The sequence below is a fragment of the Parathielavia appendiculata genome, assembly GCF_033297405.1.
Source record: "Parathielavia appendiculata strain CBS 731.68 unplaced genomic scaffold N657scaffold_16, whole genome shotgun sequence".
Lineage (NCBI taxonomy): Eukaryota > Fungi > Ascomycota > Sordariomycetes > Sordariales > Chaetomiaceae > Parathielavia > Parathielavia appendiculata.
In genome coordinates, this window is record NW_026944235.1 from 175,312 (window position 1) to 196,862 (window position 21,551).

At 56.4% G+C, this 21,551-nt stretch overlaps 8 protein-coding genes across 8 annotated transcripts; 5 read left to right on the forward strand and 3 right to left on the reverse strand.

The window, feature by feature from the left end:
* Positions 1 to 1,719: 1,719 nt before the first annotated feature.
* On the forward strand, positions 1,720 to 2,671 carry N657DRAFT_636497 (uncharacterized protein; the record flags this gene model as incomplete). The annotated part of the gene is made up of 3 exons (XM_062791429.1): positions 1,720 to 1,728; positions 1,769 to 2,488; positions 2,555 to 2,671. 3 exons carry the CDS (start codon positions 1,720 to 1,722, stop codon positions 2,669 to 2,671), a joined length of 846 nt encoding a protein of 281 aa, XP_062644271.1.
* Positions 2,672 to 4,072: 1,401 nt separating this feature from the next.
* On the forward strand, positions 4,073 to 6,253 carry N657DRAFT_155954 (uncharacterized protein). Its single transcript, XM_062785990.1, has 5 exons — positions 4,073 to 4,424; positions 4,498 to 4,676; positions 4,735 to 5,226; positions 5,314 to 5,379; positions 5,448 to 6,253. The coding sequence occupies exons 1-5, from the start codon at positions 4,183 to 4,185 to the stop codon at positions 6,098 to 6,100; spliced, it is 1,632 nt and encodes a 543-aa protein (XP_062644272.1). The 5' UTR covers positions 4,073 to 4,182; the 3' UTR covers positions 6,101 to 6,253.
* A 1,672-nt stretch (positions 6,254 to 7,925) lies between these two features.
* Positions 7,926 to 9,672, forward strand: N657DRAFT_579547 (general substrate transporter; the record flags this gene model as incomplete). Its single annotated transcript, XM_062789399.1, has 4 exons — positions 7,926 to 7,990; positions 8,064 to 8,802; positions 8,861 to 8,994; positions 9,057 to 9,672. 4 exons carry the CDS (start codon positions 7,926 to 7,928, stop codon positions 9,670 to 9,672), a joined length of 1,554 nt encoding a protein of 517 aa, XP_062644273.1.
* A 272-nt stretch (positions 9,673 to 9,944) lies between these two features.
* Positions 9,945 to 12,692, reverse strand: N657DRAFT_602754 (S-adenosyl-L-methionine-dependent methyltransferase). The gene is made up of 11 exons (XM_062790125.1): positions 12,077 to 12,692; positions 11,965 to 12,006; positions 11,783 to 11,906; positions 11,700 to 11,722; positions 11,492 to 11,639; positions 11,418 to 11,440; positions 11,313 to 11,350; positions 11,100 to 11,237; positions 10,762 to 11,024; positions 10,502 to 10,658; positions 9,945 to 10,418 (listed from the first exon to the last, which is right to left on the reverse strand). The coding sequence occupies exons 1-11, from the start codon at positions 12,245 to 12,247 to the stop codon at positions 10,388 to 10,390; spliced, it is 1,158 nt and encodes a 385-aa protein (XP_062644274.1). The 5' UTR covers positions 12,248 to 12,692; the 3' UTR covers positions 9,945 to 10,387.
* Positions 12,693 to 12,958: 266 nt separating this feature from the next.
* Positions 12,959 to 14,911, reverse strand: N657DRAFT_692985 (glycoside hydrolase family 51 protein). Its single transcript, XM_062797195.1, has 5 exons — positions 14,696 to 14,911; positions 14,446 to 14,640; positions 14,249 to 14,376; positions 14,100 to 14,188; positions 12,959 to 14,028 (listed from the first exon to the last, which is right to left on the reverse strand). Exons 1-5 carry the CDS (start codon positions 14,800 to 14,802, stop codon positions 13,024 to 13,026), a joined length of 1,524 nt encoding a protein of 507 aa, XP_062644275.1. The 5' UTR covers positions 14,803 to 14,911; the 3' UTR covers positions 12,959 to 13,023.
* A 739-nt stretch (positions 14,912 to 15,650) lies between these two features.
* On the forward strand, positions 15,651 to 17,334 carry N657DRAFT_579592 (general substrate transporter; the record flags this gene model as incomplete). The annotated part of the gene is made up of 3 exons (XM_062789406.1): positions 15,651 to 15,799; positions 15,869 to 16,194; positions 16,277 to 17,334. 3 exons carry the CDS (start codon positions 15,651 to 15,653, stop codon positions 17,332 to 17,334), a joined length of 1,533 nt encoding a protein of 510 aa, XP_062644276.1.
* Positions 17,335 to 17,564: 230 nt separating this feature from the next.
* N657DRAFT_683608 (uncharacterized protein) lies at positions 17,565 to 18,278 on the reverse strand (the record flags this gene model as incomplete). Its single annotated transcript, XM_062796586.1, has 3 exons — positions 17,565 to 17,859; positions 17,914 to 18,030; positions 18,100 to 18,278. The coding sequence occupies 3 exons, from the start codon at positions 18,276 to 18,278 to the stop codon at positions 17,565 to 17,567; spliced, it is 591 nt and encodes a 196-aa protein (XP_062644277.1).
* Positions 18,279 to 19,242: 964 nt separating this feature from the next.
* N657DRAFT_666108 (uncharacterized protein) lies at positions 19,243 to 21,195 on the forward strand. The gene is made up of 2 exons (XM_062795322.1): positions 19,243 to 19,694; positions 19,754 to 21,195. The coding sequence occupies exons 1-2, from the start codon at positions 19,650 to 19,652 to the stop codon at positions 21,002 to 21,004; spliced, it is 1,296 nt and encodes a 431-aa protein (XP_062644278.1). The 5' UTR covers positions 19,243 to 19,649; the 3' UTR covers positions 21,005 to 21,195.
* The last annotated feature ends 356 nt before the right edge of the window (positions 21,196 to 21,551 follow it).

Consider the following 21,551-nt stretch of genomic DNA (forward strand, 5'->3'; position numbering starts at 1 on the left):
AGGGGCTGACCGTCGACAGCTTTGAGCATTTAAACCCCGGCGTTACCTGCCCGGACCTTGAAGGTAATAAGCCGTACTGCGTAATGGGCACTGTCACTCCTAATCCGTCCAGCACCACCACTACCAGCTCTCGTACGGCATCTACCACATCCAGCACCGCCCAGTCTTCCTCGGTCACCTCCCGGTCTTCAACGTCCGCTAGATCATCAACAACTTCTATATCTTCAACTTCAACTCAGTCCTCAACTATCACTAGAACTTCCACGTCAACTCCTAGCAACACCGCGACCCCGAGCCCATGTATATCGGCGTTATGCGAAATGGTCGCTTGGTGAGCCGTGTTATATACCTACCTAGCTTAGTTAAATTTGAACTTAGGTGCCCAGGGTTTCAGTTCTGGTGGCCTTGACCACACAGCAATGAATATCGTCCCTGTCCCTGATAACTCGGCTTATGAGTTTCATCTAAGCCTTCAATGGTTTTGCTGGGGGGGTTTCGAATGGGATGAACACGCGCTGTACCTTATACACCGTAGCGACGCAGCTTATCCCAATAGCTAGTCGTATATGGGCCTGGAAATAGCAGCCGTTATATATCTACCTACAGTCGCTAGCGAAACCACCTTCCTCTTTTCACTCCAACGAAATCTGCGCGCTTGGACATTGATACATCTATCTGCTTAAACCGTACGTGCTCACACGCACCGGCGTACTCTGTCCGATTCTCAAATTCAATACTTCTGCTTCTGGTACGTGATCAGCATAAAGAGGCCGCAGCAAAAAAGCCCTAGCCAAAAACGGCTCCCATCCGCGTATAAGATCAGTTTTCTTATGACTTGACATTGGTGGATGGTCTCGAATTTGAATAGGTATATGAAGATCAAGACGCCGGGTTCTACATCGGGAAAGGTCTGAAGAGGGGCGTTGCACAGCGCTTCGTTAGTAAGATTCGGGGCCTAGGTTAAGCAGTACAACATCTAAGACGTAGGCGGTTGGTTGCAGTGATGAACTGGTTCTAAATTACTATGTCATAACGTTATATGTTCCATAGGTCTTCAATGCAAAGCCCAGAGTTGCGAAAATGCCCTGCTACACTCGACCTTTGCTCCTACGGTGTCGACATACGACTCTAAGAACACCCCGGAGTCTTGATACGGGAGATCTGCATGAAGCTGTCAGTTCCCCTTGATAAAAGTCTTTAGCTCTACAAAGAACTCTTCGATCGGGTTCAAGTCTGGCGAGTAAGGAGGGAGATAGAGCAGCTTTACCACAGCCGCAGCGCAAAGCTGCTCTGTTCTCTCTGAGCGATAGAACAAAGCATTAACTAATCATTCCGACAACCGACTTGGGCTCCGGCCATCTCCCGCAATAGGGTAGGAGCCGTTCAGTAAAGTCCTCAAACAAAACACTGTCGGTTGATCCCTGAAATACTTGGGCAAGAACAATGCCATCCTGCGCGTTTGGTGGAGAATCTGATACCTTGGACCGCGGTGAAATCTGGCAATTTTGTACTAATAATACCCCCAAGGGAGACCATCCAATGCACCTACATCCAGCCCGCCTATCATATCCAGACTCGCCAATGTATATCAGATGGTATGAGTGAAACTTGGAGAAGTTGTGGAGGTAAGCATCCGGCACCTCGAGCAAGTTCGCCCGACCCGGGCCTCCGAGGGGCATGAGGATCAAGTTGACCAAGCCCTTGAAAATGCTGTCAACGATGGCAGCAGTGAGTTTGTGTCTGCCGATGTTGCCAACCGGGCAAAGAGATCTACGACAAGTTTGAGCGGGTCAACTGGGGCGCTAACAGCAACACCGCCACCACCAACGCCAACGACCATCGCAGCGCTCGTCAAGCGGGCCCAGCTCCGGTTCCCAACGCTGTTGTCACTCGTGCGCCGGCTCCCGCCCAAGCAGCCAACCAAGCGATCCGAGATTCCAAGGGGCGCCGCCTCCCGCCAGCCAACAAACCAGACGCCGAGGTCTTTGGCCACAACGGCCTGAACCCGATGCGACTGGTGGCCACTCCAGATCATGGCGCTCTACCATGGGCGCAGGGATCCGCGTACAATGGCATATTCGGCAACCCGACCGACGGCGCCTACTCGATCGTCGTCTCGGGCAAAAACAACACATACCACGACCTCGACCGGGACGACGGCGATACCCTTGTCTACAGCGCCGACAACCCGATCGGTGTCAACGCTAATAACAATGTCGCGTTCGAGCAGAGTTCGGATACCACAGCGCTCAGGAGGTCGAGACTCACCCGGCGCCCGCTCAAGATGTTGCGGAGCGCGGCCGGTCGGAACGGGAACCGGAAGTGGGCGCCGTACGTGGGGATCATATATGATGAGCTATATCGGGTGGTGGAGGAGTTGCAGGAAAGTAACGGGCAGAGTGGCACGGTGGTCAAGTCTCAGCTGAGGAGGGAGCCTAACCAGATGCCGTTGGCAACCATCAGGGACACGGTGCCGACTCGGCAGCAGGTTCACGATGAGACGAGAATTCGGCAACTGTATTAAGGGGGACTGTGCGTTGGACACGACCGGAAGTCGATTGACGACCTGAAGGTCAAGACCAAGGAGATCATGGAACTGAGGAGGGACCAGTGGCAAAGGGCCGAGGCGCTCAGCGAGCAGTACAAACGCCGCCAAGGGGGGCGAGTTTGATAGCATGGAGCCCGAGCCGGTCGGTGGGTCTGATGGGTTGATATACCGTACTGAATTAGAGGGTGCTTAGGATGGTTGAGGCTCAGTTGTGCGTAGACAGGGGAAATGATTGCTACTTCGCGTTGATTTTCTGTTCTTTTTTCCTTGCGTTTCTTTCCGTCGAATCTCGCTCCAATTCGTTCTTAGGGGGTTGGGCATGTCAAAATTATAACACGGTTGAAATCACCGCCAGAGTTTCAGGGTCTCTAATAAACCCATCAACTTCAAGCAAGCAATATTGAAATTGCTTCTACTGTCCTCAGTGAACTGTAATTGTAATCCGAAGGAGCTATTCCCGAGGCCTCCATCACGATACGATCGGTGGATTGCGCCAACATTTTGAATAAATTTCAGACAACAAAACATGCTCAAAGCGCTTGTTGATGCAATGACATTTATTGTTTTGTATGCGATGCAACAGCAGTCATACCCTATTCTTCTAGTGGCTGCTGACGTGCTGCACAACCCAGCCCAAAGAACCTAGAGTATGGAAGTATGTAAGTAACGGGAAGGAACCTGAAGTCAAGCGACCTGAAGTGAACAAGCAGCCATGCTATAACTAACTAGTCATCGCTTCCCTCTCTGCCCATTTTCCAAGCAGCAGGTGGCCGTTTTGCATGCCCTGGGCTGTAAGCTGATGCCCTCGTTGATCGCATAAGGTACGTGATTTTTTCGTTCCATGACCTCAAGATTTTTGTTCTGGTAACTTAAGGATTTCTCGTCCATTTTCTTAGTCGTCCAAGATTTACTGACAGCCTATTCAGGTGGCAGTTGAGGTCAGCTATGCTTGATTGCTCGGTCTACTTTATTCGGAGGTCAGCTTTCTACACTTATTAGACCGTAACATTTGCATTACTGCCTGTCATGACTGGGACTGTTGCAGACCATGGGGAAGAGTATAACACCCACCACCTCTCCTTGGCTTTGCAAAGCCTTACTTGCTAAGGTTGATTACAGCCCTGAAAGCCTACCTTTCTCAACCATTCTTTCAACTATTTGCCCAGTCACCTTGGCTCGAGCTTGGGCTTCCTTGACGAAGGCGTCCCAGACTCGCGTGGCGTCCAAGACATGCTAAGCTCCAACCTTCCTGCACCGCAACACAATCGGCTGCAGGCTCGCCAGGCTACCGAGACAGTGGCGCAGCTCACCACCTTTCCTGTATTGATTGAGCTACTTTTGGTTTGATTTGTCCTGATTTAGATCAGGCTGGGAAAGGGTCCAATGGCTACTAAGCTGCCGTTACATTCGGACTGGAGATTACCCGCTCGACGACGATCCTCCTCGGTCAATCTCTGTGGGTGCATGTGGCTAAGTTACCAATGAGGCTCTGCAGCAAAGACGATAACATATGCAGTGGCTGCCTGCCCAATGTGACGATCAAATGAGAAAGTTAGGAACCCTCGTCAATAATTTGGTTTCGTCTGCCTTCACGGCGATTGATCCAACACAGCCTAGCATCTACACTCATCCACATGCGATATACATTGAATACTGCGGCCGTGATAGCCGGCCTTATTCGCGCCTGCATCTGCGATGAGGTCGCGGGCTATTCGGTACTTGCCAATGACTTGTCTGCCCCTCTGGCGGCAACAAGCGATACGTCTCCAGACTTGATCAGAAACATCTTCAATCGGCAGACGGAGTGGTGCACCGCAGGGTCTCCTTACGTAGTTTGCCCAACCCCGAGAACATGCTGCAACGCGAAGTATAATTGGTAGGTATATGAGCCCCTCAACGAGACTCGGGAATATCGCTAATCATGTATTTCATGTTGCGGTCGCGTCTAGTACACCGACCGGGTGCTGCCCCAAGATTGCCGAGACCTGCGGCGGGAAACTCTGTACCGAGCCAGGTTCCGTCTGCTGTGGGAGTGTTGCCTGCAAGCCAGGAGCAAGCTGCAAGCTGTCTCCTGGAGGGCAGAATGTCTGCTGCAGGAGTGCTACTGATGTTCCATGTGATGGCTACTGTACGAGCACCCCGCCTGTCAAACACAGCATTGCTCTCTGACCTCTCCGAATCACTAGGCTGCCCAGCAGGCTCCTCCTGCTACGGGGGTGGCCTATGCCAGAGGGGTTCCCCATCAGTCTCTCGATCTACGATGACCTCCCGATCTACATCAACATCTCGGTCGACGTCAACTTCACATTTTACATCGATCTCTCGGTCAATCACAATGTCACGGTCTACTAGTACCAGCAGCGCAGCAACCACAACTCGCTCTACGGCTACTTCCACCCATACGACAAAGACGACTGACAAATGCACTCCAAGTGTAGCTCCCAGGGCCGCCGGTGGATGGGACTATATCCAGGTTCAGGGCGAGGACAACTGCGTTCCGGTGCTTGACTTCTTCTGCGTCACCGATCTGTTCGATCAGATGTGTACCAGCATGTGCCAGGGGATCCGCGACCAACGGAATATCAACCCCCAGAATGTTCTCAGTGACACGGCAATTTTGCTGCACAGACGCGAGGGACGCAACGCGGCGGCCGCGTGCGGAAGTATGGGTTGCAACCGTAAGTTACAGTACAGACCAGGTGTATACACTACACCTTGGGAACATGACACTGCTTTTTCCCCTCCGAGCTGACAGTCTGATGAAGAACGCTTGACTTGGAGTAATCTCTACCAACAATACTTTAGCATGCAATGCGACGAGTTTCCGCCAGGTACGTTCCCCCAAAACGCGTTGCGCAGAGAGACTCCCTCGCACCAGACTAACCGGACTGCGCTCTAGCATCCTCCATGGAAGGCGGCGGGCCGACAGTGACATGCATCTCCTGGTACCAAAACAACCTCGGTGGCGTTTATCTCCGGTATTTCTACGACGATCTTGGGTTGAAACAGAATCAGCCATATGTAATCCGCATGGATACCTGCGATTTTCCCGCAACGCCAGTCAGCTACCCGCGAGGAAGCGAGCCTCGGCCCCATCCCAGGCGCCAACAAGCCAACGGCGGCGGACAAACCGTCAAAGCCGCCGAAAATGCTCTCTGGGTCCGAGATCCGCGTACCGAGTCCGAAGGGTATGTCCTCATGCCCCTCGAGTCGGGCAGCCCGGGAACGTATAGCGGTACCTTGTCCTTGTCGAGTCTGGAAGGCTTGCAGGATCTCTCCATCGTGGATGGTGCGGGCGGCCTGGTTTGGAACAGCACAGCTGCGGCGGCGTTCGTCGACGGCCAGAGCAACTTGCAGTACACGGTCCAGGACGATACCCAGGATCTGTTTGTGGCGGCAAAGGCGGCCACAAGCGTATCAGTCAGCGCGGCTTTCACGGCGACGAGTGTTCCGCAGGCTACTTCCTCCATGCCATCGGCAGCGACTCGCGGCATTGAAGTGTATGCTCCGGGTCTCCTAGCAGGCGTTGCGGTTGCCATCATGTTGGGCTAAGGGTGTTGAGGAGCAAATCATCTGTTGCTGGAGACAGAAAATGTCTGAAGAAATGTAAGGGTGCCCAGACCGGTCGTCAAGTCAGACGCTACCAAACACAACAGGGGTTGACCGTAAAGCAAAGTCGGGTTCTTGAACTCGCCGCGACGCCTATCTTGTTTTCTCTTTCAATAATCTGTCTTCATTTCCCTCGAGCGCCCGAACTCCCCTCGAGTCCTGACATGTCCCACGTCCGGTGAGGGCTCGGCCCGTGGCTCTCGTGCGACTCCTTGGTGCCGCCCGACTCGTGAAATGGTGGACAAGCTGTCAGAGAATCTCGAGTCTTAACGCGACAGAGTGCTCCATCTGGCGGAATGTGCCATCGTCGGACGACCGGAGATAAATCCCGGGGTCGGGGGGTAATTGCGGGCTGGTGTCGTGAGAAGCAAACAAAATCGGGCTAGCCACGAACAGCCGTGATAAATCCATCACCGGTCGGCCGGGAACTGGGACTTGGCCTGTTCACGCGACGCTAGCGCCGGCACCGATACCAAGAAAGGGCTCCTGCCAAGATATCGGATCAGATGAAGGACCAAATCCTGAAAGGCAGGTTTGTTGATACGAGAGAAAAACAGAAGTGGCGCAAGGGATCTGTTTTTCGAGTGTCAGCCATTACACAGTATATTGAAGTTCAGATTCGTCTTCACAGTCGTTGTTCTTGAGGTTGCCAGAATACCAGTGCCGAGTTGGGTGTCCACGAGTAATGAGCAGTTCGTCCTAACCCCGGATCGGATTTTTCCCCAAGGGATCGGCACGAGCTGCAAGGATGATTCTGGGGTGAGTGGTGCCTACCACCAATTTTAAGCGTGCCACTCATCAACGTTCTTTGGGCGCGAAAACAAGCCCTGAATTTGGACTCGACTTGGAGAAGGGTTCGCTGTGGGGTCAGCAGTAATCGGCCCGGGTTGCGGGGAAGGTTTGTGCGAGCCCAGGTTACATGGCGAGAGAGCCCCAATCAGGAAGGAGATGGTTGCCGAGTCCGCCAAACGCTCCTGCAGTGACGGCATCGTCATCCGGACTGCCACTTCGGCAGTGCCTGCCCTGCCAACCCACATTCACCCGGTGAGAGCGCAGAAGCGCGCCTATCAAGTTGCACGGCGCGGTTGCCTTCGGATGCCGGTTGCATCTGTCTCCTCCCGATCCTCCATCCCAAAACCTGGAGGCATCGCGGAACCGTCTCCGTGATTGGCGGGATTCATCGCGGGGTCCCCAGAGTGCCAAACAGCCAAAGTAGGAACGTACCGTGAACAACGGGCAGTTCCATGGGGAAACACATGGAGAACAAGGCATGCCATGTAACATCCCCAGACCCACGGTGGCCCAGTCCCGGGCTCGACCCTGGACGTTTGTCGTGGTCTGGAAACAAATAAGTTGACTGGATCGTCGCCAGTCCGGCCATGAAGAGAGAGCCATGCTTTACAGAACTCGTCTCAGCTCGCAGGCCGACAGTGAAGACGGACACTCGATTGGCACTGGGTTTTGGGTTTTCAGGAGCAGTGAACTACTGTGAACAGCGCCCTTGTTCGCCAGTCACACCGCTGTCAACACCAACCTTTCAGACGGAATTCCAGAGTGATTGAATCTTTTCTGCCAGATTTGCCGGCTTTGGGTAGCTGCCGGACTTGCAATCTCATATTCTCCTAGACTACGATTTGATCTCTCTTGCTCTCGGTTCTCGAGAATTCATCGATCCACAACCCAACTTATCCCCGATATTGCCATCAACCTCATCAAGATAGATATCTTTACAGTAACATCGCAGAAACAACTTCGCAAATCGAGCAAGATGAAGTTGCCTACGATTTACAATGTCCAACTCGTGGCCATCATAGCCACCCTTGGCGGCATGCTGTGAGTTTCTTCCCGCTGTCGGCGCCGTGACAGACTGACCGATTCAAAACACTAACCCGACCGATTTTTCCAGGTTCGGCTTTGACATTTCGTCCATGTCGGCCATCGTGGTGACCAAACAATACATCGACTTCTTCCACAACCCAGCTGGTGCCCTCCAAGGCGCCATCGGCTCTGCTCTCGCCGCGGGCTCGGTTGTCGGCTCTGCCGTCGCCGGCCCGCTCTCCGACAAGATTGGCCGTCGCGACTCCATCATGTTTGCCTGCATCTTCTGGCTCATCGGAACCGCCGTCCAAGTGTCCTGCCAGAACGCCGGCCAGCTCATTGCCGGTCGCGTCCTCAACGGCTTCACCGTCGGCATCACGTCGTCTCAAGTTCCGGTTTACCTCGCCGAGATCGCGAAGGCCGAGAAGCGCGGCTCCCTCGTCATTATCCAGCAACTGGCCATCGAGTTCGGTATCCTGATCATGTACTTCATCGGCTACGGCTGCGCCTCAATCGAGGGCACCGCTTCGTTCCGCACCGCCTGGGGCACCCAGTTCATCCCCTGCTTCTTCCTTATTATCGGCCTGCCCTTCCTGCCGCGGTCGCCCCGCTGGCTCGCCAAGGTCGGTCGCGACAAGGAGGCCATCGAGACGCTGGCCAACATCCAGGCTGGCGGCAACACTGAGGATCCGCGCGTCATTGCCGAGTGGGAGGAGATTCAGACCGTTATGAACGCTGAGAACGCCGCCGGCAGGGGCTGGCGCAAGTTCTTCCGGAACGGCATGTGGAAGCGCACCCTGGCCGGCATGTCGGTCCAGGCGTGGCAGGTAAGTCATCCGCTGTATCCACGGAGGACCAGTCTGGGCGTTCACTAACCTGGCTTAGCAACTCGCCGGCGCTAACGTCATCGTCTACTACCTCACTTACATTGCCAGCATGGCCGGTCTGACTGGTGACGTCGCCATGGTTACCTCGGGCATCCAGTATGCCGTGTTCATCATCTTCACCGGCGTCATGTGGTATGTCTTTCCTCTCCCACCCCCACAATCCACGATCGAAAACCATACTGACAGCAAGCCAGGCTCTTCATCGACAAGACGGGCCGCCGCACTCTCCTCGTCTGGGGCGCCATAGGCATGGGCTTCTGCCACTTCGTCGTCGGCGGCGTCATGGGTGCGCACAGCCGGTACGTGCCCGAGGGCGTTGGCGGCAACGCCAACGTGGTCATTGCCGTCGACCAGGGCGCGCCCGCCAACACGGTCATCACCTTCTCGTACCTGCTCATTGTCGTCTACGCCCTCACGCTCGCCCCCGTCTGCTGGATCTACGCGGCCGAGGTCTGGTCGCTCGGCACGCGCGCCACGGGCATGTCGCTCGCCGCGCTGAGCAATTGGGTCTTCAACTTTGCGCTCGGCATGTTCACCCCGCCGGCCTTCATCAACATCACCTGGAAGATCTTCATCGTCTTTGGCGTGCTGTGCCTGGCCGCCGCCGCTTGGTTCTTCGTCCTCTGCCCCGAGACGTGCGGCAAGACGCTCGAGGAGATTGAGCTGCTCTTTGCCAAGGACGCTCCCTACGCCTGGACCACCAGGAAGGGTGAGTCGCGCCTGGCGGCCGAGATCGAGGCAGTTGCGGCCCGCCAGAAGAAGGGCGAGCACGAGGGTGTTGGTCCCGTCTCGGAGGTCGAGAAGGTTTAGAGGGGAAGGGTCATTCCACCTTTCCCGGCTACGTATGAGCGCATTGAAGCGCAATGGGCGTTTGTTTGTTGGGGAATGAATTCAGGAGTTTATGCAGCGGCCTGTGATAGCGTAGCCAGCCAGAATTTAGCGTGCGTCTCACCACTGATGACGTCAAGGTAATGAATGTGAACACAGTCGTCTTCGATGTTTGCCCAAAGAATGCTAGATGTCTTCATGTGGTATGCTGATTATAAGGGTTAAAGATGGTGCTATCCGACCTGCCCCAATATCGACCGCCTCTCTCCCTGACGCCCTCGCTCACTAGACCCCATCAATTGTCGGTCTGGATAGCTTTCTCAAGGGGCTGCGGGCCCTTTAAGAGCCACACAGACTTCTCGATTCTATGCCGGCCATTTTACTCACTTGCAGCTTCAGTCTCTTTGACACATTCAAATTTCACCAAAAGGTCAACCAAACCCGCCATGCCGTGCGCTATCTGCCCGTGTCAACTGTCCGGGCAAAGCATAGGGTATTTTCTCAGACGTAATGAAAGAAGTGAACAGCAGTCAACATTCGCTCATGACTACTCAACCCCCTCAATTCGACAACAAGCACACCGCCACCCACATTTCATGAATATCTATCTCCCCCCATGCGCACTCCCACTCCTAGTCTCAACTCCAACTCCAGATCAGAATTCCATACACCCGCTTTCTGTCTCACCAACCTCCATCTACTCAGGCTTCTGGCCATAAACAACAATGCTGGAACAGAAAAAAATCCATGGCAGTCAGAAAACAAGCTTGAACAGGCACCCTTATACTCGTGTTCGTGGGCAAAGACTCACATCGGCCAGTAGGCGTGAACGTCCTTGTTCTTAACATCCTTGCGGACCTGGGCAAGCAGCGTCTCAACCTCGATAACAGACCAGCCCAGGCCCTTGGTAAAGGACATGATACTGAGAGCTTGGAGGGCCTGCATGATATTCGCCTGAGTCCACGCGCCTGTTGTGTTTTTTTTCAATATCACTCATTAGCTGCTGATCTCGCCCTCCTCTGCATAATCACGTTGTACTGTGTTTGCGGTGCGACATGCGGTGCAGCTTACCGATTTCCTTGTGCTTGGGGTCCTTAGGCCAGGGGTTGGTAGGCCACTTGTAGTCGACTTGCACGACGTTCTGGAACCCGGCGTCGATCATCTGCTGTTTGTAGTGCTGCGGGGAGCTCAGGGAGGCGCCCAGGTTCTCGGAGGCCTCGAGGAGTAGTTTGCTCCACTTCAGCAGCGGGGTCTCGTCCGTCATGCTGCCATCGTCGCAGGCGATGGGGCTCACGATGTCGCAAATCTCGATCCAGCCACCCGGTTGCAGGTGCCTGCGGTTAAGTGTGGTGAGCAGACAGCTAAGCAACGTTTGAAGGAGGGGGGTCAAGTAGGTTAGGACGCCGTACTTGTAGGCTTGGTCAAAAAACTTGGGCCAATTCTTGAGGGAGCCTGTCATGAAGCGGGTGTAAATGAAGTCAAATGGGTTGACATAGTTCCATTCCAGCTCAAGGTCGTCGACAAAGAACTCTACTTTCGGGGGCACGCTGAGAGTAATATAAGCATCATATACCTCTCGCCTGTACGGACGTCGGAGCGTTATTCATGGCTCGGACACTCACAAGCTCGGCTGGATGGGGCTGATGTCGATACCAACGACCTAGGACGAATCAATATTCCATCTCAGGAGTTAGGCGCGAGATGTGGGGTAAGAACGGCAAGCATACGGAAGTCTCGGGATTCTCGTCGGCTGGCAATCGTCAGAGCAATGTCTCCCAATCGGCGCTAGGTGCGTACATACCGAAATCAATAGACCAAATACCAGTGCCGCACCCGGCGTCAAGGACCCGTTTGAGCGGCTTGTCCTTGCCCGCCGGAGAGATGTACAACTGGCCGTCCTGCGTCAATATCACAAGGTTGTGTTGGAGATCTAGGCGCTCGGTCTCGGACTGGACATGGCAGTCAGCTACATTGCCCTGCGAAATGGCAGCATCACACTTATTAGTCACCTCGTCGTTGGGCAGAAAGTAGGCTTATAGCACAGCGGTCAGTCATGAACCTGAAGTCGGTTGACAGGCCAAGAATCTCGTACGAATGAACTCGTCGCTGCCGGTCCCCGTCCGGTCCCGGTAGGCATGGAAGGTTCGGCCGCTCTGTTCGCGGTACCGGAAAATGCTGGAGACAACCGACGCGGTCTCGCTCACGTCGCCGGAGCTCTGCGAAACTGTCAGCGACCTTCTCAGACCCAGGGGGGTTCAGTTTGGGGTCCCGTACCACGCCGAGGGCAGAGTCGTCGTCCTCGCCATCATGGGCATCCTAGGGTCCAGCGGGTCAGCATCCGGGCCTTGTTTGCATAAACTGGAGCGAGCGTTGCATCATGTCTCACATCGACCTCCAGGATCCCAGTGTTTTGCGGGACAGCGGGAGAAGGATTCGCGGCGGCTGGCGGACTAGCAGCGGCGGGCGGAGTGGCGGGAGCAGCCGGGGTAGCCGCCGCAGGGGCCGGGCCGGCGAGGCCGGGGGCGCTGGATGAAGTCGTCGCTGACGACTCGGCCATGGCAATGAGATGTCTCGATTCCCTTTCTCCCTGGCCTTCGAATAGAGTAGATCCGGATCGACCGCTGGAGAACAGCAATGCTTCTGGGAAACAGAGGAGCGGAACACAACAAGGAATGCGCACTGGGGGGCGGTCGCAACGATTTTGAAGGTGGCCTCACCAGAACGTGGAGCGGTGGTGCGGGGTCCGGAGCGTGATTGCAGAGTCGACGGCTGCAGCATCCAGCGCCATGTTGCAGGGGACCGGGCCGCCGGGTTGGCCTCCGCGGCATGTGGTTCGCCAATGGTGGTTCAGGGTCGGCATAAAGCGGGGCAGACCCCGGCCAGCCGCGGGAGCGGCTTGGGGGCGCACATGGGGAAATCGTCTTGTGGACATCGGAATGTCATGTTTTCTCAACGTTTTTATCTTGGCCCGCATCGAGGCTCCGGCTTGGGGTCGAGGCGACGCGGACGGCGAGATGGAGTCATGTAGAACCGCTGAAAGCGAAAAACGTGGAAATGGAGGAGGAATTGGTAAAAAAGTGGGCCAAGCGTCGAAGTGGCCGCGAAGCTGCAACGTTGGCAACGTGGATCGGATTGGCGAATCAACGGCCCGCTGCGTATCATGGTGCCAGTGCGCCGTTGCAGCGCCAATGTCTGGGATCTAACCGAGGTGGGAAGGGTGAGGGCGGGATGGAGGCAGCATGGTGGGATGCAGGGCAACAGCGGTCTCGCCAGATTGGGAAGGGACTTCTATTTTTTTGCTTTCGGGTTGTACAAAGATTATCCGCATCGCTCCTACTCCTTCCACCGCAGCAGGGTAAACGAATGCTTTGCAAACGTAAACTTGCCCTTCCCATCCCACTTGCTCTCGACAATGCCCACCTTCTGCTCGCCGGCCGTGTTCGTGACGTGGATGTTCTCGCCCGTCACGACAAAAACCTCGACCTGATCCGCCTTCAACCCCTCCAAGGCCACCTCGTAATCCCGCTCCTCGCTCAGGTTCGCCACAGCCAGGTTGACCAAGCCATCCTCACCCAGGGCGGCGCTGCAGTCCAGATACGGCGTCTCGATGGCCGCCCGGATCCACGCCGGGTTCGTCCTCCCGGTATACTCGGGCGCGCGCACGTTGAGCGCAATCGCGTGCCCGCGCATGTACTTGCTGAAGAGCAGCAGCGGCCACCAGATGGTCTGCTTGACCAGCCCCTCGGGGCTCGTCATGAGGGGCGAGATGACGTTGACCGACTGGGCAATGTTGGCCATGCCCATGTCCTTGGCCTGGCGGACGAAGGCGTTGAGCCAGACGGCCACAGCCAGCGCGTCCGACAGCGTGTACTGCTCCTCGGCGCCCTCCTCGCCGGGCGCGCGCACGGGGTCCCACACGTTCCACTCGTCAAAGCAGATCTTTTGCTTGGGGATGGACGGCGGCACCTTGTTCTCGATACGGGCGAGGTCGATCAGCGCGCTGGCCATCTGGATGGCGCGCTCGCCGCTGCGCGGGGCCGTTGCGTTGGCCAGGTGCTCCTTGTCGGCCGTGTAGACGTGGATGCTGTGCATGTCGATAAGCGACTTGGTGTTGTTCTCGGTGCCCAGCCCGTGCACGTCCCACTTGACGCACTCCTTGAGCACGTAGTGGTCCCACGACGAGTAGCCCGTCTCGCCGCAGAGGATCAGCGTGATGCTGGGGTCCAGCAGCTTGAGCGCCTTGGCCCATTGGTACGCCTTCTTGGCGTAGTCTTCCTTGGTGAGCTGCTCGACCTGCCACGGACCCCAGCACTCGTTGCCGAGGGCCCAGTATTTGACCTGCAAGGGGCTGATTAGCTTTGGTGGTGCAGACACGGATGGGTTGGATTTTTCGTAAGGGCAGAATCTACCTTGTATGGCTTTTCCCGCCCGTTCTTTCGCCTCAGGTTGGCGTAGTATGTGTTACGGTCCGAGTTGCAGTATTCGAGCCATCCAAGAGCTGTCTGGGGTCAGTTTCTCCCTTAACTTTTTTTTTGAACTTGGCGGAATTCGAACTGACCCTCATCCAGAGTGCCCGTCCCAAAGTTCAGGCACAGGTATGGCTCGCACCCGACAAGCTCGCACCACTTCATGAACTCGTCGGTGCCAAACTGGTTGGTCTCCGTGCCGATCCACGCCAGCTCGGGCCTGTTCGCATGTCGCTGTCAGCATCCTTCTCAGAAGCCAAACAACCGAAAACCGGATCCGGGTCCTCACCTGCTTGGCCGGTTCTCCTTAGGGCCAACGCCGTCGAGCCAGTGATACGTCGCAACGAAATTCCCGCCCGGATACCGGACCACGGGCACGTTCAGCTCCTTGAAGGCCTCGATGACGTCTTTCCGGAAACCATTCTCGTCGGACAGGGGGTTGCCGGGGTCATAGATGCCGCCGTAGATGCATCGCCCCATGTGCCTGGTCTTGTGTCAGCGCGTCCCCCTCCAGAAAACGCATACGGTGGCCGTCTTACTCTGTAAAACCGCCATAGATGTTCTTGTCAATTTCGGCCACCTTGTGCGAGGGGTGGATGGTGATGGACGGGCTCTCGCCCTCGGGGATTCTTGTGAAGGTGGCCATGACGGAATAATTTAAGAATCGGGAATACAATTGCAACTGTTATGGGTGCGTCTGTCTTCCCGAGGACACCCCAATCCAAAGGTAATTTATTGAAGACACCAGGCAGAACTTCGGGAACTCCCTCCAACACCAAGTTGCCCGCATCGGAGCGGCTGTGGAGGTCCAGATCTGGAGGTTGCCGGAGCTAACTGTTGCCGCCAGCCGACGGTGTCTGATTCGTGCGCATATACCGAACACTGCCGGGGCTCCATGTGCACAAGCCCCTATTCCTCATCGGGCGCCATAGCCGGGCGGCGTCAGGGTGGAACTCGGGAATATCCACCAGTCGCCGTTGGAGACGACATTATTGACCCAAGTGCCGCGTGCCATGAGTCGGAGCATCTGGGCGCGGGGCTAGCGCTGGATCTGGCAGCGGACTGGGATGGCACCCTTCCAAAGAGCGGAGAGCAGCGGAGCGGCGTGGAGAAATTGGGGTAGTTCTGGGGTAGACAATCATGGTTTTTGCAACTTTTTTGCGGTTCGATAGGTGCGCTACACGGTTCTCGGGAGCCCCGTACGCGTCCTCGGCGTCCCCAGGGCTTCCTAACTTGAACTATCACGCCAGCTGACTCCTTCTGGAAGTCCACGCGAGCGAGGATCCAACTGCTGCCCCGGCATCCCGGATCCCGGGCTCACATGCAATGGCAGGTCTGGGCTGGTAAGCGAGCTGCTGATCACAAACGTCTATAAAGTGTTGGCGATCTGCTCGTGTGGGGATACCATCTCGACATATCTCGGACTTCACAGAAGTTCTTGTTGAACCCACTTTTCCGCCAAACAGACGACTGGATTCCAGCCTCCTCGTCAAGATGGCGCTCCCCCCGAAGTGGTACCAATTCCTCGTGGGCGTGTTTGCATCGCTCGGCTCGCTGCTGTTCGGGTACGATCTTGGTGTCATTGCCCAGGTCATCGCCGCCCAGTCCTTCAAGACCAAGTTCAATCCCACCGAGAATGAGACGTAAGGGATCCCATCCTCTGTCCCCTTGATCATGTCTGACTTGGCAACTAACATGCCGGACCCGTTCAGAGGAGCCGTTGTGTCAGTCTTTACCGGAGGGGCCTTCTTCGGCGCTGCCTTCGCCGGTCCCATGGGTGACAAGCTCGGCCGTCGATGGACCATCCTGCTCGGCTCGATCGTCTTCTGCCTCGGCGGTGCGCTGCAGACGGGAGCTCAGGCGCTGTCATACCTCTACTCGGGCCGTTTGTTCGCGGGCGTCGGTGTTGGCATTCTCTGCATGATCATCCCTCTGTACCAGGCCGAGCTGGCCCATCCGAGCATCCGCGGCCGTGTCACGGCTCTGCAGCAGTTCATGTTGGGCATCGGTGCCCTGGCGGCCGCCTGGATTTCCTACGGTAAGCAAGCACCCGCCTTTTCTTCTTCCAAGTCCTTGTTCAAAGTGAAGCCTCGATCCCTGACTTTGCACTGCTTTTCCAGGCTGCTACGTCGGCTTCGCCCCCACCGACGACGGACAATGGCGGACCTCGCTCGGCATCCAGTGCATCCCCGCCGTCTTCCTTGGCGCCCTCATCCTCCTCTTCCCCGAGTCTCCGCGCTGGCTCATCGACCACGGCAAGCCCGAAGAAGGTCTCAAAATGCTCGCCAAGCTGCACGCGCACGGCGACACCAACGACGCGTGGGTGCAGGCCGAGTACGCGGCGATCCAGGACGCCATCGCCTTCGAGCACGAGCACGAGGCCAAGTCGTACGTCGAGCTCTTCAAGGACAAGTCGTGCTTCCGGCGCCTCTTCATCGCCTGCTCGCTGCAGGCCTCGGTGCAGATGACGGGCGTCTCGGCGATCCAGTACTACTCGGTTACCATCTACGGCCTGATGGGCATCCGGGGCGACGACACGCTCAAGTACCAGGCCATCTCGTCCATCATCGCGCTCGTCGCGCAGGCGCTCTGCATCCTCCTCATCGACCGCTTCGGCCGCCGCTGGCCGCTCATCCTGGGCAACCTGGGCAACTGCGTCACCTTCATCATCGCCACCATCATGCTGGCCGTGTACCCGCCCGGCGCCAGCAACAATCAGGCGGCCGCCTGGGGCTTCATCGTCGTGACGTGGGTCTACAACTTCAGCTTCAGCGCCACCTGCGGCCCGCTCTCGTGGATTATTCCGGCCGAAATCTTCGACACCAAGACGCGCTCCAAGGGCGTCTCCATCGCCACCATGGTCTCGTTCGCCTTCAACACCATGATCGGCCAGGTCACCGGCCCGGCCATGTCGGCGGTCGGGTACAAGTTTTATCTGCTCTTTGTCATTTGCAATTTCACGAATGCCATCTTCTTCTGGGCCATCCTGCCCGAGACAGCCCGCCGCCCGCTCGAGGAGATGAACCGCCTGTTCCGCGAGGCGCCGCTGTTTGTGCCGACCATGAAGAAGAGCGAGTGGGCGTCCAACGACCTGGAGCGCCGCGTCGAGGAGGTCAAGGCCAAGCAGGAGGGGTTCGCGCATACCGAGGTTGGTGCGGGGGCGGTGGGCGGGCATTAAGTCGCCCGGAGAGGGAGCAGAGGAGTAGTGGGTTGAGGGGACGAGATAATGCGGTTTCTGATATCAAGTAATGTAGTGCATGGAATAGAAACGACGAGACGTTGAGACGATATACAAACCCACTTCCCTTCCGCATCATTGCATCCTACCTTAAGGTACGTGTACGGTGTACCTGTAAGCTTCATCCACGGCCATTGAACCCCAAAATCATGTTCAGGCCCGAGTAGGTATCAAAGCACAACGGCAACAACCCCCACAACCCCCCCAAGCGCAATCACCAAGCCCATCATCCAACCGTCCCCTCCTCCAAGCGGCATGCCCGGCTTTCCGGCGCCCACATTCGGGCTCGGGCTAGCCCTGCCAGTCGGCCGAGTCACACCACTGCCGCCCCCTGTGTTTCCCACGAATCCACCATTAGCCGCCGCTAGCGCCGACGGACAGCTCCAGAGCGACGTAAAGTCTTCCTGGTCCTTGCTGAGGATCGACTCGACGACGGTATTGGACGGGCAGTAGGTCGCGAGGCAGCTGCGCCCGCAACAGTAAGCATCTCAGTTCATGTCGTGTGACGAGGGCACGCACCTCGACATCTGCATGATACTCGAGCAGATGCACAGCGTGCGCGACGAAAAGGCCGTCTTCACGCCCGGGCAGTTCCAGCCCATGTCGAAGGCGCTGGAGGAGCAGGTGAAGTACTCGCTGCATAGTGCATGCCCAGTGTAAGCGCCGAGTAGGTACCGTAGGGACCAGACAGGGCAACGGCCTTACCCCTGCATGGAATTGGGCGCGGTGCGCGGGCAGTCGGTGCTGGCGGGGAAGTCGGATATGGCGGAGCTCCATGAGGCAAAGTTGAGACCCGTGTCCGTTTTCTCGTCGGCTTGTTGGGCTAGGGCTGGCCGTCCAGCCAGGCTCAGGGCGAGAAGGGCGAACGAGGTAAGGGGGTGCATTTTGGGGTTCCAGTTGAGGGTCACTGGTGCTAGGGTGATAGCTAGGGTGATAGCTGAGGGAATGGTGGACTTGATCGGAAAGGGATATCAAACTCAAAGCACGGCAGGTGATTATCTGTATCCACGCTGGTGGCTCCTTGGGGATGGAAGCGCCGTCTTAAATGAAGTTCACTGCCTCGTTCACTTCCCCAGAAATTAAAGCACGGCTATCTTTGGAACATTATGGCAGTTGGTTTTTCATCCCAAGAGCTACTAAGCCTTCTTGAATAGTCATGATGTCCAATCAGTTCCGTGGCTTCAAAGTGAAACTCGTGAGACCTCCGAAGGCTGAACGCCGTTGCCCATGACTTGGCAGGACGCGGCGCCGTCAGTGGCTGGACCCATTTGCTCTCGCGATATTATGGAAATGGGTGGATGGCTACCTAGGTAGACCTTCGAGCACTGAACATGTGTTTTGACTCGTCAAGCTGCATCACCATGTCGAATTCTGCGAGTTCAGTCAGAGTCGCTCAGGAGCTATGTTCGAGTCCATCCGATCCGACGGGCGGCATGGAGAGATCACAGGTCTCGTCATAATCTTTGCTTTCACGTTGATTCATTGGCCAGGTGAGATAGTCTCTCAATCGAATCTAGATCTGTTTCTCCGTAAGGTAAACTGCACCGCCTGCTGCCCAGGATGCCAATAACGTGGTCTAGTGTTGAGGAGGTGGAGGTTACGTACTAGAATGGGTAGCACTGCCTCTCGGATCGGTCTAGCCGAACGCCCGATGCTTGGCTCCTCGGCAGTGGGACCAACATTGTACGGACAGCGCTGGTCATGGGGTGATCTGGGCATGAGTCGGATCGCTGCACCGTGCCAACATTAAGGTTCTGGCTCTGTCCAATCCAAAGTGGCTCATGAAGCTTATCGGTCCATGCAAAGCATTTCAGTGGGAGTTCGCCTCGACCCCGCTCGCCACATGCACACTCGTCTTTTTGTCCTTGCATCTTGCATGCGCGCTTCTTGGTCCCTTAGCACGTTTCGTTGGCGGGATGCATTTTTTTCCTCGTAATTACTGCCTCCAATGGGGATGCTTGGGACGTTGAGACAATAGATGAAACAAAGCTTACCAGGTAGGCGCGGATGGGCCAACAAAGGCGCAGCGCTTTGCCCGGACAATGGGCTCTGAGCATGTGCCTTTATAACACCAATGCTGCGCCTGCTGTTTTCTCGAACATCGATGTGTCCCAATTTCGCCAGGTACCAAGTGCACAAACTACAACGCCCTGCCAGAGATTTCAAAGGACTCATGCTCCTTTTGCTATGCTGAACCCTCGAAACAAAACATCCTCTCGTTGAAGCCTGAGTCGTCGTCATTCAAACCCGTCACAATGGACAGTAAAACACTCTCCTCCCGCCTGCGGGAACTGGTCAAGGTGCATCTTTACAATTTGAGAACCCAGCGACCAAACACCGAGTCTAACCCCATTCCCAGTTCCTCGGCACCGTCAAAGGCGACCTCGCCAACGTCACCGGCCCGCCGTCTCTCCTCGCCCCATTATCTGTAGTCGAAGTGGGCCACTGCTGGGCCGAGCGCCCCTCCGTCTTCGCCGCCCCGGCCCTCGAACCCAACCCCTCCAAGCGCGCCCTGCTCGTCCTCCGCTGGTTCCTCACCGCCCTGCGCAGCCAGCTCTACATCGGAGTCGACCACCACCACCGCCACCACCACCGCCAACACCACCACACCACCACCGCCCACAACAACAACAAAACCACCAACCCCAAAACCCAAACAACAGCGGCGGCGGCGCAGCAGCAATCCATACGCAAACCCCTCAACGCCTTCCTGGGCGAGCTCTTCCTCGCCACCTGGACCGACGAGTCCCGCAAGTGCACCACGGAGCTCGTCGCCGAGCAGGTCTCGCACCACCCGCCCATCACGGCCATGCACGTCGTCGACCGCGAGCACGGCGTCCGTGCCGACGGCTACGCCCGCGTCGAAATGTCCTTCAACGGCAGCGTCAACATCCGGCAGGTCGGCCACGCCGTCTTGCGCGTCGATCGGTTTGAGGAGGATTACTTGATTCCGCTGCCGGATGTGAAAGTGAGGGGTTTCTTGTCTGGGTCTTTGTATCCCGAGATTTCGGGGACATATCACATTGTGGGCAGCGGTGGGTTTGTGACGGAGTTGAAGTTTCGCGGGGAGGGGCTCGTGTTTCGGGGGAAGAGGAACGCGTTTGAGGCGAGGGTGTATCACAAGGGAGATGCCTCCAGGAGGGGGTTGTATGAGGTGGCTGGGTGTTGGAGTGAAGGATGGACGGTCAAGGACTGTAGTACCGGGGAGCTGGTTGAGGTGTATGAGGTGGACGCGCCCGAGAATGATCCCGTGCCGATGGATATCGAACCAGTTGACGCGCAGGATCCGTGGGAGTCGAGGCGGGCGTGGGATGGGGTGCTGCGGGGGCTGAGGACGGGGGATATGAGGCTGGCAGTGGACGAGAAGACAAAGATTGAGCAGGCGCAGCGGCAGATGCGGGCTAGCGAGGCCAAAAGGGGAGTGGCCTGGGAACCGCTGTTCTTCCGGTCACGGCCTGGCGAAGAGCACGACGTGTTCCACCGGTTGTCCGAGGGCCTGGGCTGGCAGCTGCACTATGACAAGACCAAGGGTGTGTGGCGGGTGGACGACCACAAGGTGCAGAATATGCAGCGGCCGTTCCGGGGCGACCTGACGCCGTATGGGTACTGATGACTCAGAAGTCACGGTCTTTCGGTCTGCCTGCTGGTATATTTCATCTTTTTTTGTTTCTTCTTATTCTCGATACCTTTTTTCTTTACACACATAGCGTTGGCGTCGGGGTAACCGTTTATAGAGGACTTAAGCTTGTATTAGGAAGGCCCGAGAAGGAGTAGTGAACTCTCATTCAACGGATGAAGGTCATGGCCAATCACTACTATCACCGAATCGTTAATCTTGCGACACGTCAACCAATCCAAGAGGGAAACAGAAATTTGCGACACTAACTACTGATCCGAAATACCGTAAGTCAACAAGGAATCTAACACAGTAGCCGATGCGGGCAGAAACCCTAACCCGCTCTCCGTCAGTTCCCCAGTATTGAACAAACACCGCGTTCCTTTTCAACGGAATTGGTTTGTACCCGTTTTACGCAAGAACCCGTGATCAGAAAGTCAACTAATTTCTTGAATATCTGCGGGCTTCATCAGGTTGAGATTCTGTCAAACCGGCAACAGGCCAGCGTCTGCGTTATCTCTTACGATAATTATGCCTTGGC

What these genes read in the sequence shown, in the direction of transcription:
- N657DRAFT_155954 (XM_062785990.1), top strand. Translation starts at nt 4,183, where the DNA reads ATGCGATATACATTGAATACTGCGGCCGTGATAGCCGGCCTTATTCGC. An exon ending in TGTTCCATGTGATGGCTACT is followed by an intron (nt 4,677 to 4,734) that starts GTACGAGCACCC and finishes CCGAATCACTAG; the next exon opens with GCTGCCCAGCAGGCTCCTCC. An exon ending in ATGCGACGAGTTTCCGCCAG is followed by an intron (nt 5,380 to 5,447) that starts GTACGTTCCCCC and finishes ACTGCGCTCTAG; the next exon opens with CATCCTCCATGGAAGGCGGC.
- N657DRAFT_602754 (XM_062790125.1), bottom strand. Translation starts at nt 12,247, where the DNA reads ATGGCCGAGTCGTCAGCGACGACTTCATCCAGCGCCCCCGGCCTCGCC. An exon ending in TATTTGGTCTATTGATTTCG is followed by an intron (nt 11,441 to 11,491) that starts GTATGTACGCAC and finishes GACGATTGCCAG; the next exon opens with CCGACGAGAATCCCGAGACT. An exon ending in CCCCAAGCACAAGGAAATCG is followed by an intron (nt 10,659 to 10,761) that starts GTAAGCTGCACC and finishes AAAACACAACAG; the next exon opens with GCGCGTGGACTCAGGCGAAT.
- N657DRAFT_692985 (XM_062797195.1), bottom strand. Translation starts at nt 14,802, where the DNA reads ATGGCCACCTTCACAAGAATCCCCGAGGGCGAGAGCCCGTCCATCACC. An exon ending in AAGGAGAACCGGCCAAGCAG is followed by an intron (nt 14,377 to 14,445) that starts GTGAGGACCCGG and finishes ACATGCGAACAG; the next exon opens with GCCCGAGCTGGCGTGGATCG. An exon ending in GGCGGGAAAAGCCATACAAG is followed by an intron (nt 14,029 to 14,099) that starts GTAGATTCTGCC and finishes AGCCCCTTGCAG; the next exon opens with GTCAAATACTGGGCCCTCGG.
- N657DRAFT_666108 (XM_062795322.1), top strand. Translation starts at nt 19,650, where the DNA reads ATGGACAGTAAAACACTCTCCTCCCGCCTGCGGGAACTGGTCAAG. An exon ending in GCCTGCGGGAACTGGTCAAG is followed by an intron (nt 19,695 to 19,753) that starts GTGCATCTTTAC and finishes CCCCATTCCCAG; the next exon opens with TTCCTCGGCACCGTCAAAGG.